This window comes from Hipposideros armiger, unplaced genomic scaffold (genome assembly GCF_001890085.2).
Source record: "Hipposideros armiger isolate ML-2016 unplaced genomic scaffold, ASM189008v1 scaffold_7, whole genome shotgun sequence".
Lineage (NCBI taxonomy): Eukaryota > Metazoa > Chordata > Mammalia > Chiroptera > Hipposideridae > Hipposideros > Hipposideros armiger.
The window spans coordinates 5,169,154-5,185,986 of record NW_017731357.1 but is presented as its reverse complement, the minus strand read 5'-3'; the positions used below and the strand labels follow the sequence as shown (position 1 = coordinate 5,185,986).

Here is a 16,833-nt window from a genome sequence, read left to right as displayed (position 1 = left end):
AAAACCACAATGAGATACCACTTCACTCTGGTCAGAATGGCTATCATCAATAAATCAACAAACAACAAATGCTGGCATGGCTTTGGAGAAAAGGGAACCCTGCTGCACTGTTGGTGGGACTGCAGATTGGTGCAGCCATTATGGAAATCAGTATGGAAGTATCTCAAAAACTGGAAATGGAACTACCGTATGACCCAGCAATTCCACTCTGGTATCTATCCAGAGAATCCCAAGATGCTAACTCAAAAATATATATGTACCCCTATGTTTATTGCGGCGCTATTCACAATAGCCAAGACTTGGAAACAACCGAAATGCCCATTGGTAGATGACTGGATGAAGATACTGTGGTACATTTATACAATGGAGTATTACTCTGCTATAAAGAAGAATGAAATCGTACCATTTGGGACGATATGGATGGATTTAGAGATTATTATGTTAAGTGAAATAAGTCAGTCGGAGAAAGACAAATACCATATGATTTTACTTATATGTGGAATCTAAAAAACTGAATGAACAAGCATAGTAAACAGAAGTGGTCTCAGAGATATAGAGGAACAACTGATGGCTGCTAGTTGGGAGGGGGTGCGGATGAAGGAGAAGGAGAAGGGATTAGACAGCATAAATACGTAACTACAATATTCGAGGAATATAATTCTGATGTTGTATAATATTGTATGTCAAGGGAATTGCAATAGATATGTATGATATTGGGCGGGAAGTGGGGCGGCAGATTGGGGGAGGGTGTTTGTCACCTCGAGGGGTAAAAGTATAACCATTGCACTGTGTTGTACAGCTGAAACTAATTCTAAAAAATGTGTATTTCACAATAAAAAATTAAAAAAACTAAAATTATAGTCTACAACTCTTATACCGGTGGGAATGTAAAGTGGTATATTTATGGAAGGAATTTGACATTAGCACTAGTGCGAAATGATGTATGCACAAAGTTATTACTGTAACAAAAGAAGACTGGAAAGGATCCAATGTCCATCAGTAGAGGGCTGGCTTAATGAACTACTCTATATCCATAATGGAGTGCTATGCAGGTATAAACAGGAATGAAGAAGATGTCTACATACTGCTATGTAGAGATTCCTGTTGTTTTCATATTGTTAAATAAAAAATAATCAAGGTTTAAAAGACAGTATATCAGAGTGTGTAAGAAGAGAGGTGGTATAAAAACATAAATACGTACATATTTTCAAATAAAAATAATGGAAAATAAAATTAAAACTAATTGAAAAAATAATTTGCTCTAAGGTGGGAAGTGAATGGGGACAGGGATACAAGCCAGACCTTTTTGAATGAACCCTAATCATAAGTTTGACTTTGCAATCATGTATATGTTTTTCATAATCTAAAATCAAAATTGAATCAAGAGGAAAAAAAAGAGGCAATCCCTAAAATTAAAACCAACTGATGCAGATATCTGAGTAAGATCAGCAGAGTGCATCAATGTCTTAGTTGTGATATTATACTAGTTTTGCAAAATGTTAACAGTGGGGGAAACTGGGCACCATCTACAAGGATCTCTCTATATTACTTCTTATGGATGCAGGTGAATCTACAATTATCTCAATAAAAAGTTTAATTGAAAAAAACAAACTGAAAGAAACCTAATTCTGTATCAAGCTTGTGGCATAACCACAAACAGAAGGATTTTTAAAGTGATGTTAAAACCCAGTGTTTTGAGTGAGCATCCCTAGTGCGATATACTCTAAGGATGAAAAGGAGGGCAAAGAAATTCTAATCTGCATTCAGTAGTCTTACTTTTATTATATATTTAAACTGATAGGATGAAGTAAGTATGTTAATGTGGCAAGGAATGCAGATTTTCAGAGAAAAGATGTAAAATATAAAATTTAAAATGTTAAGTAAAAACTCTGTAATTTCTTTCTCACTTAAGAAAACTTTATAGTATAGAAAATTTCAAAAGTAGAAGGTATAGAGTAATGAAACCTTATCATATATCTATCACCCTGCTCCAACAATGAAAAACTACAACTCATCGGCTAACCTTGTTTTGCCTATACTTCAACCCAGTACCTACTGCTCACTCCTCACCTGATTTTGAGGCAAATTCCAGACATCAATATCACTTAATAAATACTTCAGTACTTATCTCCAGAAGGTAAGGACACGTTTAGTACAATAACCACAATAATAAAATTACATGTTAAAAGCGAACAATTCCTCATTATCTAATAAATGACTTAAAAATAAAAATCTGCAACTTTTACTTTAACTGGAAATGATAGAATAAACTCATGGTTTCAGTTTTGTTTGTTTTATTTTGATTAAAGACAAGTTTTTATTTTAGACTACTTTTAGACTTACATAAAAATTGGGACTGTAGTACAGAGTGTTCCTGTATCCCCCTCAGGCAACTTCCCCTAATGGTACCATTTTAGGTAACTATAGTACATTTGTCAGCACTAAGAGAGTAACACTGGTATGTTACTGTTAATTAAACTGCAGACTGTATTCAGACTTCACCAGTTTGTTGACTACTGTACTTCCTTTGTTCTGGGATCCAATGCAGGATACCACATTGCATTGTGTCAAGTCTTCTTAGTCCTCTCTGGTCTGTGACAATTTCTCAGTCTCTCCTTGTTTTTCATGACTTTGACAGAGTATTTTATAGAATGCCCTTCAATTTGGATCTGCCTGAAGCTTTTGTTTCATTTTTAATTGAGTGTTGTGGGTGTTTGGAGAAGGATACCACAGAGGTGAAGTGCTTTTCTCACTACATCACCTCAGGGGGCACGTGATATCCACATGACTTATCACTGGTGATATTAACTTGATTCTTTGGTTAAGGGAGGGTCAGCCAGGTTTCTTCACTGTAAAGTTACTATGCACCCCTTTCCATGCTCTGTTCTTTGAAAGTCCAGCCCACACTTAAGGCACGAGGGGGATTATCTCCATCTCCTGGAGCGGGAGGGGTATCTACATATATCATTTGGAATTCTGTAAGGAAGGGTTTTTTTCTTCTTCCTCATGTTAAAATTTATTCAATAATTTGTTTATATCAGTATGGACTCATATTTATTTTATACTTTGGATTATAATCCGATACTATATTATTTATTTTGTTGCTCAAATTGTTTCAGGTTTGGCCGTTGGGAATTCTTTCAGGTTGGTTCCTGTGACACTTTGATGTACTTCATCTTTTTTTTTTTTTGAGCACTTTCTTACTTTCAGGCACTATAAAATGCTCTAGGCTCATCTTCTCTACTCCAGTCCTAGAATAACCATTTTTCTAAAGAGCCCTGGCTCCTTCTATCAGAGAATGACATTTAGAAATGATGATCTGGGTGTGGGTGTGCTCATTATTACTGAGGTTTCACTGTTTCGAGGCCCTCTCAGTGGACAGAGCTAGGAGATATATGTACTAACCCACGTACATGTATCTATGTTTCTGTATCTATCTGTGTGTATATATGCACATGTGCATATATATGTATACATATACACACATATGTATATATGTGTGTGTAAATGTACTAAACTAAACAAGAGGTCATACTGCCATTTCCAACTCCAAACCAGCACCACAGGTTCATTCTAGCCCCTCACTCTTGCTTATTTGTAACTTCTTTCTCTGACAGGGTTTTATTTTTATTTTATTTTATTTTATTTTATTTTAGCTGAGCCATCCTGCCACCTGTTGGCAGCTCAGTGGCAACTCAGCTTGGGCTGGGCATCGAATCGCTGTTGCTCAGAGCTCGCACTCTTGTGTGAGCTCTTAACCAACTGAGCCACTCGGCCGGCCCCGACTCTGACAGGGTTTTAAACTTCTGCATATTTAAAAAATAAATACACCAAAGTCCAATACCATAAACAAAATTAAACAGGCAAAATTGGGTAAAATATTTGCAAATACATTAAAAAGGTAAATATCCTTAGTGAATAAAGAATTCTTACAAAATAATCAAAACTAAAGAAAGTGAACAAATGAAAAAGAAATGGGTACACATACCTTAAAAATATTTGACCACACTAATAACAAAACAAATGAAAATGAAATCTAAACATCATTTTGACCTAGCAAACCGTAAATTCGGGTGCTCTCATCTATCATTGGTTTGAATAGAAATTGGTACAATCTTTATGGAAAATAGTATGACACTATGTATAATAAAAAGCAGTTTTAACCATTGCTAGACTTCTGTTAGGTGATGTCTCCCACTGAAGACAACAAAAAAGCTGGATAAAAAACTTCCGGAAGGAATCGAAGTGCTAACCAAATTGTCAGGGATGTGGGCTGAAATCTGGAAGAGAATGGGAACACAGAAGGTAAGGCCAAGAATCAGAGTCCCTTTTGCCCTGGCGACATTTGCTCATACAAAAGATTTCTAAGGGAAAATAAGTCAGAATTCAGGGAATCTTATAAACTACTCTCCAATATTGAGCTAGGATCCTAAAGAGCTAGGGATAAATCAGAAGTAACCAGTCCCTTCACAATTACTTGCAATCTGTTTTTACCTCTGAGCGCCCTGGAAAATCTAAGCCTTGAATCTTAATTAAGACAGTCCCTAAATGCTAGTGCCTGAAGGTGAATAAAAGTCCTCTCTGGAGGAAAAAAGCACCGTTCCGGGCCAGTAATTTTCAAAATAATTTCCAGCACACAGTCAAAATGAATCAGGCACATGAAAGAATAAGAGGTTTTGACAGAGAACCAGCAAAAATGACAGACAATAAAAACAAACCCACAGGGACTTCATATGCTGAAATTATCCAACACATATTATTAAATAATGAAGCTTACTATGTCTCAGAACATAAAAGCTGAGACTAATTTTTTTTCAGAATGAAAATAAAAAGTAATATAGATTTTAAAAGGAAAAGCATGCATAAGACAGAAAAGATATGGAGAATATGATAAGGTATACATATATCTATACTTAACTGGGTCACAAAGGTGATGAAAAAAGGGGTAGAGGCAATATTTGAAGAGATAATTGCTGAGAATTGTCCATAAACATGAATAATATCAATACACAGATTCAAGAGACTTAAAGGGCCTAAGGCAGGATTAACACACACACACACACACGTGCGCGCGCACAGTCACACATGAAAGACACACCACAGAGAAAAACTACAGAAAAAAAAGAGGAAGAAATCATTGTTTTTAATAACCTAGGAAATAAAGACAGATTACCCTCAGAGAAGTGACAGATTGCTAGCCAAATTCTCAATATCAATGGAAGCCAGAAGACAGTAGAATGATATCTAATGAAAAGAAAATGCCAACCTAGAATTCTCTAGTCAGTGAATAGCCTTCAAAACTGAAGAGGATATAAGGAAATTCTAAAACTAACAAAAAAATAGACTTTGCGCACAGTAGACTGACACAAGGAAAATGAATCCAGATAAAACTTTAGAGATGTTGAAAGGATAGAGACAAAGAAAGGACAAGTGTGATGGTTAATCTAAATGAATAAAAATAATAAAATAATTTAGTGATATAACTACATGTAACATGCATTTATATGCACAAATGTAATTTGAATATATGAAAACAACAGCCTATAAGTCAAGGATGGCATTATATGAAATTTATGTGTTCTACAAGTGTTTGTACTATTCAGGAAGACAATAATGGTATCAATATTAGGATATGATGAATTAGGGAGTCATACTGTTATTCCTGGGGTACACACTAAAATAACAGAAAAGAGTGCTTAAACCTCCAAATTAATAGAGGAAAAACAGAATGATAAAAATATTAAATTGGTCCAGATAAATCAGGGAAGGCAAGGAAAAGAAACATGCAATAGGTGGTATGAATAGAAAGCACATAAAAAGACCACAGATGAAAATCAAACTAACCTCAAATATAATTAAATGTAAATGGACTAAGCTTGAATTAAAAGACAAAGATTGAAAATCTAGAATAAAAAACAACTTAACTATATGCTTTTAACAAAAGACACATCTAAAATCCAAGGATACAAAACAGTTAAAATTAAAAGGAAGGGAAAAAAAAACCTCCAGAAAATTAAACCCAAAGTAAAAGGATGGAAATAACAAGAAGCAGAAATTACTGAAACAGAAAATAAACATGCAGTAAAAAACACTTATGGAACTAAAAGCCATTGTTTAAAAAAACTAATAAATGCCTGGCAAGGCTGAGAAAGAAAAAGAAAAGGCACCAATTACCAGTATCAAGAATGAAAAAGATCCTGCAGAGATATTATGAACCACTTTATGCCAAAATTGTCTAAATTTAGATAAAATGCACTCATTCTTAGCAAAATACAATTCACCAAAAATGACACAGCAATAGAAAACCTTACTATTCCTATAAATATTTAAGGAATTAAATCAGAAGTGATAACCCTTCTCTCAAGAAAGTCTGTCCTGGATGGGTTTACAGGTGAGTCATGTAAAGAGGAGAACAACAACAACAACAACAACAACAACAAAAACAACAGAAAATATCCCTCAAGACATGTCTGAAGAATGAGGAGCAAGGCCCTGCCCTACCAGTTCCCAGGACTTATTATAAGATACAGTAAATAAGACAAGGTGCTCTCAGCACAATGCCAGGCCAATGGACCAGGACAGAGCCTTGACACAATCACACATGTATAGATGCTTGGTTTATGGCAAAAGTGGTATGGCAGAGCAGTCTTTTCAGTAATTTTGCTGCGACTATAGAATATCCACATGGAAAAAAAATGAAATTGGACTGCTACCTCACAGTGCCAATTCCAGATGGATGATGACATATAGAAGGCTATCTTCATTATCTCAGAGTAGTAAACATTTCTTAAACAAGACACAAAAACACTAATCGTAAAAGACGCAGTTGATAAATTAGACTATATTAAAATTACAAACTTCTGTTAATCAAAAGATAGCATTTTAAGAATGAAGAGATAGGTCACTAAGTGTCAATTAGGGAAGAGTAATGAGGAAAAACCACAGTGAGATTCTGCTACACACTAATTGGCAAAAATAAAAATTCTAACAATGCTAAGTATTAGCAAGGGTGTGCAGCAGAGGTAATAAGCAACTGTGAGATTACAAGAAAGGTCCTGTTAATAAGCACCAACAACAGGCTTTTAAGCAGGGGCAGTGCCAGGAAACCCAGGACCTGGATCACCTTAGAGAGGCACAGACCATAGGTAACAGGTCAGTTTACATATCTATAATATTTAGAAAATATTATCTAGGAAAACTGAAGTTGTATGTATTCTAAAACCTATCAATTCCACTCCTAGGTCTATACTTTATGTGAACGTGTACGTAAGTGTACCAGGATATATGTACAAGGTTGTTTACAACAGCCAAGTCTGGAAACAACCCAAATACCCATTAACATTAAGATGAATAAATTGTGAATGTTCTCTGCAGCACTATATAGTGATAAAAGGAAGGAGCACTAAGCAACTTGGATCAATCTCACAGACCAAAAAAGTGTATACTGTATGATATCATTTAAATAGGACAGATAACACTCAATTCTATTATTCAGGGATATCTATTTGGATGGTATAGATATAAAAGCATGGAAGTGAAGTCTAGATTAAAGTTAATTCTGAGAGAGACAGGGGATTGTGATCAGAAAGGGAATGTAAGGGCTACTGACATGCTGGCAGGTTTTTACATTTCTTCACCTGGGTTGTAGTTACATGGTTGTTCACTTTACAATAATCCCTTAAGCCATATAGTTCTGTTTATGCATTTTTCTAAATGTGATATAGACTACAAAAAGATGAATTCTATGTGTGATGCAGGTGTTTATACATATTCATATATTCTTTTACCTAGTAATTCTACTTCTAAAAACTTATTTTGAGGAAATAAAGCAACCAAGGGGTGAGAACAAGGATTTATGGACAAAAATACTGTTAATCATAACATTATTTTTAATAGGGAAAAACAGAAAACTATGAATATCCAATGATGTCCCAATAGAGAAATTATTAAATTAAATGTCACATGCATATAGTTTAGATATCTTAATGCAGCCATTAAAATATTGTATCTAAAAATATTTAATGGTATTTCAAAATGCTTAAAGTTATTAAGTGAAAAGAATCGGGAAACAAAATGCATATATAAAATGATCTCAATTTAGTGCAATTGTGATGAATACAAGTAGAAGGAAATGTTCTGTAATGTTCACTGTGATTCACTTCTGCAAATGGTGTTATTTTTGTCATTATAATTTTCCATAATTTCGAAGTTTGTATAAAGTATGTGTATTGTAAAGGTTGCTGACACTAAAAACTACTTATAATTTTTATTTTTAAATGAACAAATTACTTCTTTTAAATAACAAAGTGAACTGAATTTTCTTATGAATTATATGTGTATATAGATTTATTCAAAATTAGTGGTTGAAGATCAGCTTTCATATACTAAAAAATTTACCAGAGTGATAATTTCAAGTGCGTTTTTGAGACAACAGGCATCAGAATGTAGTTTATTTGCAAATGTGGCATTGAAAACTTAAAATCTATTCTATACTGTAACATGTCAATTTAGCATTTGTTTTACACAAAAATTGGGAACCTAAATTTTTTTCAATAGATGTCAAAACGATACAATAATTATAGTTAAAGGTTACAAAAAGCTCGAAGTCTGCAATTACCTTTATAGGTAATTATCTTTTGTTTGCAGATCCAGGAGTTTATCAACTCAAAACCCTTCTTCTATTTATCTCTATTTTAGTTTGTGCAGAAAAGAGTTAACATAGCAGGCCCAAACTACTATGTTTTGTAAAGCTTGAAAGGCCTCCTTACAAGTTTGGCTCTTGATTGGCATCTGGGAACTTGGATGGGTTCTTCCCTTCCTAACTGAAGAGTGGCTCACTGTGTCTAAACTATTTGTGCAAACAATATGATTTATCCTGAACGCCTGCTTTCTTTCTGGGAGTCTGGAATTTGATATGTGCCAGGCAGAGGGTGCCTACATGACAAGCCCCTAGTAAAAATCCTGGGTGCTGAGTCTCTAATGAGCTCCCCTGGTTGACAACATTTCACATGTATTGTTGCAAGTGGTTGCTGGCAGAAGACCCTTGGAAGCTTGTGCCTGGTTGCCCCTGGACTTCAACCCATGCACCTTTTCCTTTTGCTGATTTTGCTTTATATCCTTCAGCTGTAATAAATCATAGCTGTGACTATGACTATATGCTGAGTCCTATGAGTCCTCTTAGTGAATCATCAAACCCGGGGGTGGTTTTGGGGGCTCCTGACACATAGTTCTTAAAACTAAAACGCAACTAAACATTTAATATAGTGGTAAAGCTAGTCAAGAGAAATGTTTACTTTAATTTTTTTTGGTTAATTATTTTTAATTATTATTTTATATTAACTTCAGGTGTACAGTGCAGTGGTTAGGCATTTATACAATCTATGAAGTGATCCCCCCGATAAGTCCAGTACCCATCTGATACCTTACATAGTCTCTACAATGTTATTGACTATATTCCTCATACTGTAGAGAAATGTTTAATTTTAAAATGTTCATAATGATACAGAGGTTTTTTTTCTTTCAACTAGTATTTGTCAAAGGCCTACATAGTCACCCAGCTAGGTCCTTTTGTATATCTTATCTTACTGAATTACCTTAAGTATCAAGTTTCTAATGTTTACTAGGACCAAACAATATTTTCCAACTATTTCCTATTACCCAGCACTTAAGTATGCATTCAATAAACATGTGCTGAATAAATGAATAGCAATTTATGTCATTACATATAAAAATAAAAAATCAAAATCGATCAGATAAGACTAGCTATAAAAATATGTACAGATCATCATCTGAATTAAAATGCTATAGTCTAGATTTTTCTTGCTTGATATGAAAAAAATATATTTTCTTCTATGTGGTAAGTTTGCTGGTAAGCAGTAATCAGTTCTACTCTTATCAGTATAAATGAATTCCACCACAAACACTCCCTTCCCCAAGCAGCAGACCAAAAGGCATTCAGTCTATTTATCTCCATCGTGGGCTCAAAAATACAAACTGCTAATATTACTTTAAAAGATACAAACTACTGTTTTCATGTCAGATATGTTTTAAATCCATATTTAATTACCGTAAAAGTCTCCCCGTGGTATATGTAATCATTCTATAATAACGTAATTAAAATTCCTTGGCCAGCCAATTTAGGATTTATAGCTTAACTCAAGTATCAGACACTACTAAAGACAAGCTCGGATGTGCTACTTAGAAATAAACATTTAATGTTTTTTTTTTTGGGGGGGATGACACAACATAGCTCTGTCTTCAAAATTGAACCTCTATTTAAAAAAATGTTTCAGCAAATTGCTACAGACAAGTTCAAATTTAAGTGTAATGGCAAAGCAGTGGATATAGTGCCAAACATATACAGATTTCCAACAAACTACTATGTGTGTTGTGGAAAATGACAACACAGTCTAAATAATATTACCCCTACTTTAAAGGTCAAGCATCTCTTGACCTCCCACTTCAGGACCCACATTTGTTGAAACTGATAATCGAGGGGTGGGGTCTGGGTACATGCCTATTTAACAAGCTCTACTCAGGATTTTCCAATGCTAAGTTTTGAAATCTACTTGCTCCAATCCTTTCCATCCCTAAAATTCTGGTTCCGTGAGTCTCTGTATTTGAGTAAGCTTTAAACTTATAATCCATTTGTAATTAAATGGGTATCAATTCATTCTAAGGATTTTCTAACATATGTAACATTAGGCTATATAATTTCATGACTTCAGTTTAGGAAAAAACAAGGGAGAGCTGGTTATAGTCTGTGGCAAAGACAGATATGGATACCATATTAAGAAACTCATTGATAACCCAAATATACTGTTTGGTCTAACCTTTCTTTCCTCCATCAAAATTATCAGAGCTGTTTCCAAGTAGCCAACAAATTAGCAAAGTCAACTGACCTTACTTTATTTGTTTCCCCTTTCCTTGTCCACTCTGTATTGATGTCATGTCAAAAACTGCGGAAAGGATCCAGATTACGCATAACCTGAACAATGAGTCCCCGTGCACCAGGGGTAATTCTATTCTATTGCCAGAAATATGAAACTAATTGTGGAGTAGCTTTATCTACATGCAGCTAGATAAGCAATCTCTTACCTAGCCAGTAGGTGGAGGCACACACAAACTTACTGCCTTGCTCTTTGATCCATGGGTCCTTAACTCTTACAGTAATGGATATTTTGGGTTCCTTTGTGTTTGTTTTAAACCCAGGAGATCAAAGAGAATGCAAAAAAACTGGGGTGAATTTATGAAAAATCATGATACAAAGAACAATTTTATATTTCTATTTTGTTCTTGCCCTTTTGAGAAATAGCTAAGTTATTTTAACTGAATTTATAATCTACTTCCAGATCCCTAGAGCTAATAAAACAATTCTAAATTTAGAAATATGTCCTTTAAAATTCATGTTCAATCAGATAAAACTGAACATCAACTGAATATGATATGCTATTAAGATACTTGATTTTGCTAGGTATGATAATAGTATTATGGTCATATTTTTTTAAATCCTTATCTGTTAGAAATACAAATAGGAGTATTTATAGTTGAAATATCCAGGAGATAAAGACAACAGTAAAGCATAGGCAGAAAAAGAATGGCAAATGTTGGTAATGGTTGAGCTGGATGATAGGTACACTGAGGTTCATTATACTATTCTCTTTTTATTTGGAAATTTCCAAAATAAAAGGTTAAAAAATTTCAAGTAGAAATCCATGTTCTAGTGATCTGGGTTAAGACTTGTTTTAGGTGATTGGTAAATATGCAATTTTAATGAGGTCTCATCTCAATATATAGCCATTGATTAATTATTTCAATCACAACTGAATTATATAAAATGAGCTATATAAAATCCCATACAGATTCAACACTGAGAAACTAAAACTAACCTGTTCAATCTACTGAAAGCAAAACCTTACAGTTGTAGGGCACTTCATAATTTTACACAAAGTATATTCACATAGTTTTCTAATCTAGTTCTCATAATCTTATGAAGATTTTAAAGGTAAGAAAACTGAGGCTCAGAGAAGCTAAAAGACTTGGCCAAAGTCACATAATGAATAAAAGTGACAGAGTTGGGATACTAAACCAAGTTTTATGACACCAAAGACCATCTTCTCTCTACTATATTGTCACTTAGACCTTTTTGAAACAAATAGCAAATGGTGAAATTTAGGCCAATTTTAAAATTCTGCTTTCCATGCTCATTATAGTATATGATGAAAGCTATTTTTTAGTTTTCTCAGTGAATAAAAATATGGATAGAAACAGGTTTCTTGAATAAAGAATAAAATTTAACCAGGAAAAGCGATGAAAAGAATTATAATATCTTAACATTGGAAGGGACATTAGAGGCCCTCTCTAGTCCAAAATTAAAACCTTATCTTTAGTCCCTTAGATGGACCCAGGTCCAGCTTGGGCATTTCTAGTAAGGAATGCATGCTGAGACTGCTGTTTCATTTACTCATTAGTGTAATCATTAAAGAGGCCTTCTTTGCTTAGTGGTGAAATCTACCTGCCACTTGTTGATTCTAGTTACAACCCTGACCCTACACTGAATAAATACATAATCCTCTTACAGATGACGCTCTTTCAAATAACCGAAGACATCCATTGTTTTATCATGGGCTTCTGCTTTGAGAATTCTTTTAGCAGAAAAAGAAAATCAATAGATTCTTGGGTAATTAAAGCCTCCCAGTCTTTTCAATAGCTCTTCCATGCCAGTGGTCTTCAAACTGGGACTCGAGTTATCTGAGAATACCCAAAGTCCTTCCAAGGATTAGGATATTTTTAAGGCAATCAATTTCCATATCTTCATTTGCCATAATTGGGTCTATCTAAAAACAAGTCTGTGATCTGCTGATTTTCCTTTTATATCTCCACTCACAGGAACCCATCTCAACTGACAAACCACTCACCTAACCTGAGAAACCTGCCTGGCTTCAAAGAGACAACTGGGGAATGCAAATCTAAGGGAGGGAGGGAACCATGAGAGCAAAGCAGAGAGCTTGGAGAAAAAGGGGGAGAGCCTTCTTATTTCATCCAGACAATATATTCACGGTAAAGCCTTATCTATTTTAGAACTAGAAATCCATAGTAACATGATTGTCACAGGGATATCTATTAACACTTTAATTTTATTTGAAAAATGAAATCAGAATTTTTTCTGACAAGACAGCGAGTCTGATTTGGCTGACTGGTTTGACAATGATGACTAGTTTTGCCATTTAGGTCACATAGCAGGCATTTTCCAAAAGCTGAATGAGATAAAGGTGCAGCTCTACAGTTTTGAAGAAAATATATTTAAAAGAATATACAAAACACTGAAAATTACAACCTCACAATAAAAGTTGTTATGTAAACTTTAAAATATATGAGGAAGTACATGGTTTTACAAATTCTTTTAGTAGGTTTGCCGACAAGGATTTTGAAGGCTGTGATTCTATGACAGAATTTCTAGTCTCTTTCTCACTCTGGTTATCCCCTTCTTGAAGCATGCCAGTGTCCTGCTTACTATGAACACTCTAGGAGGAGAATTAGTAGTATACAATACAGTGGGAGTGTGGCTTGCTTCTGAATACTATATACTTCTAATTAATGTAGCCAAAGGTTCCATTCATGGCTTTCAAAGCTGTTGCAACAACTAAAACGTTTACATCTTTTTCACATAAGCAGTTACAAGTAAGTTCACCATGATCTTGCACTTACATATTTGAATGAATGAGTTTATATTACTTACTTGGTCTTAAATTTCATCTTCTTTGTTTCAGCTGCTTTGCTACAAAACTTGTAAAATATTTTAAAATTTTGATCTAGATATTCAATGTATTAGCTAGCCCTCTGTGGGGGCAGCTTCTGACATGGCTCCCAGTGGTCACCACTTCCTGGTATTCACACCCTTGTTTAATCCCCTCCCCTTGTGTGTGGGCTGGATCTAGTGACTTATTGCTAACTCACAGAATATGGCAGAAGTGATGGTGTATGCTTTCTGAGATTAGGTTCTAAGATTGACTTCCATTTTGTTCGTACTCTTGCTTGCTTACTCTGATGAAGCCAGCTGCCATGTTGTGAGCTGCTCTATGGAGAGACCCAGTTACAAGGAACCTAGGGTGGCCTCAGGCAAAGAGCTCATGAGAAACTAAGGCCCTCAGTCCAATAGTCTGCTGCCAACAGTCATGTGAGTGAGCTTGGAAGCAGGTTCATCCCCAGGAAAGAGAGCTTTCAAGTGACTTCAGCCTTGGCTAACTCCTGGATTACCTAACCTTGTGGGAGACCCTAATCAAAGTTACTGATTAAAAAAATTTGAACAGAATAGGATGCCATCCCATAAAGCTTTAAACAATCTCTTTGGACACAGTCATCCAACCAGCTCTAGAACTACCCAAGTTGTCCTATCCTTAGCTCATATTTCTTCATCTTACCAACAATAATTCTGTGAGAAACATGTCAAGTGGCTTATTGAAATCAAGATACACTGTTACCTATACACTTCCCTCCATATGCCAATATGGTGATTATATGAAAAGAGGAAGTTCAGTCTGTTATTACTTGTTTTTAGTTGCTACAGAGGCTTGTTACATGGAGGCCTCTACTCCTATCCCACTTCTCTTCACTAAGACTCCTGTGGTCAGGATTTTCTATTTTGGGGCCTCCTATCCCTCTGAACTCTTTCCTTTTAGAGCCTCTTTTCTAAAGTATGCTAAAAATGTGAGGTTAACTAAATATGACCAATTTCTGCTTCCTCAGCCATGGTAAACCTTAAGATGAGATAATCCTTTTATTCTTGTTACTTAAGGTCTTTCTAAACAGATGAGTTCACAACTATTGTTAAAATTTAAGAGAAAAGTATTAACATTATCCAAAACCAACACTGCTTAAAACTTTAACCCTTAAGAAAATAAAATGTACACTCACAATTCAAAAACCATGTAAAGCATTCCATCTGAGCTATATGTCTCCAATAACTCTACAATGTGGGGATGTTTCAGCATATGACAGATACTGGCTTCCCGCTTTAGATCTGCAAAACAAACACACAACATACTTTATTAGGTAGGAACAAAAGACAATCAGAGTGAATGATGAATGAATGGATGTGATCTATGGTAACATGAAGACTTCTCTAACTAAAGAGATGAAATCCCCCATTTAAGCTAAGCCTAACTTTTTACCCATTAAAACCTTTGACAACATAACTTTTCCATATTTTTTGCCATCTTAAATCTATATACATTATAGTTAGCTCTTATTAATAAAAACGTAAATAGCACAAATATTTTCCCCAAACTCTTATAATCAAACTTAGAAATTTATAACTCTTTCTTGGTCTGCCAATAAGTAACTCAATTTGCTGTTTTGAATTTTACCCGTTTTTCTTAGTTTTCTCTAAATTGGATAAGAATATCTATTCTTTAGCCTAAAATCTAGCACTTATAGGCACATATCAGGAAGTTATACGGAATAGGGGGCAAAAAAAGTATGGTTTAGACAGAAAAGACACTACTCCCAGCATCAAAGTCAGAAATTTTTTTTACCTCATCTATGAAATGTGTTGGATAATTCAGGACACGACCGTACAATGTTATTTTGAAGAACAAATTCAGATAATGAAGATAAGGCTAGTGTGTAAGTTCTATAATACTATTTGGAAAATAAAAGTGTTAATATCATCGTTGCTATCATCAGCAGCAGCATCATCACCATCATCACCACATGAAAACAGTTTGGGCATAGGTATCACCTGCCATGTCTACATGGAACAAGATAATTAAAGCCTTCCTATGTTAATAGTGCTGAGGTTTTATGTTTGCAGATGAATAAAATCCAATATGACATTTTTATATTTGGAAGTAGAAGGGAGACAGGTAAAGAACAAAGGCGAAGGATATACTGCCTAAAGCAAAAGAGATAACATTATCTCCTCTCTGATTTATTAATTCAACTTAGTCTTGTCAACAAGAGCAATGGCTGCAGAGGGAACTGTAGAAGACTTATGTAAGAGAAGAATGAGGAAAATAAGTCAGTAAATTAGACAAACACAAGCCACCAGAAAAGGAAGAATCAATAACACAATATTAAGAAAGTCAAGCGGGGGCTGGCCGAGTGGCTCAGTTGGTTAAGAGCTCGCTCAAGAGTTTGAGCTCTGAGCAACAGTGGTTCAGGCCCGGCCTGAGCTGAGCAGCCACTGAGCTGCCAACAGGTGGCAGGATGGCTCAGCTAAAAACAAACAAACAAACAAACACAAAAACAAAAAATCCCTTCCATTTGGGCCGGCCAAGTGGTGTGATGGTTAAGAACTGGCTTAGGACACCAGAGGGCCCTGGTTCAGATCCCACATATGAGGGCCAGTGACACTGCCCTCTACAGCTAAGATGCTGAACAACAGCTCAACCTGGAGCTGGGCTGCCGTGAGTCGCCAGCGACGGCGTGGGCTGCAGTGGGGCTGGCCGGCAGCAGGCATGAGCTTTCGTGAGCTGCCGTCCAATGGCCAGTGAGCAACTGCCTCACCCGGGAAGAGCACAAAGATAATACCAACATGGGCCAGTGAAGCGACGTCCTCCACAACTAGACGGAAGAACAAAAGGACAGCAACTTGTCTGTTCCCCTTGCCCCAATTCCCCAGCACTGTTCCCATCCCTGCAATTCCCCAATAAAAGAAAAAGTCAAGGGAATAGAGGGAATTAAGGCATGAGCAGTTGGAGAAAGCGGAGCAAAGGCTGTTAAGATTCAGTCAGAAAAGACCATTAGCATTCTGGGCAAGATCAAGTTTTGTGGAGAAGGCAGGTTGGTTGGAGGTCAGTATGGTGGAGACCATTATGTAATAATAAATTACAA

At 35.5% G+C, this 16,833-nt stretch overlaps 1 protein-coding gene across 13 annotated transcripts in view; it reads right to left on the bottom strand.

Annotated features, from left to right (window-relative positions):
* CASK (calcium/calmodulin dependent serine protein kinase) overlaps positions 1 to 16,833 on the bottom strand; it is a 415,968-nt gene that overhangs the window by 235,229 nt on the left and 163,906 nt on the right. For all 13 annotated transcript variants that reach the window (XM_019649798.1, XM_019649806.1, XM_019649845.1 and 10 more), the window contains exon 3: positions 14,914 to 15,019. In XM_019649798.1, the coding sequence (XP_019505343.1) occupies positions 14,914 to 15,019 (106 nt within the window). The remainder of the gene's footprint in view (positions 1 to 14,913; positions 15,020 to 16,833) is intronic.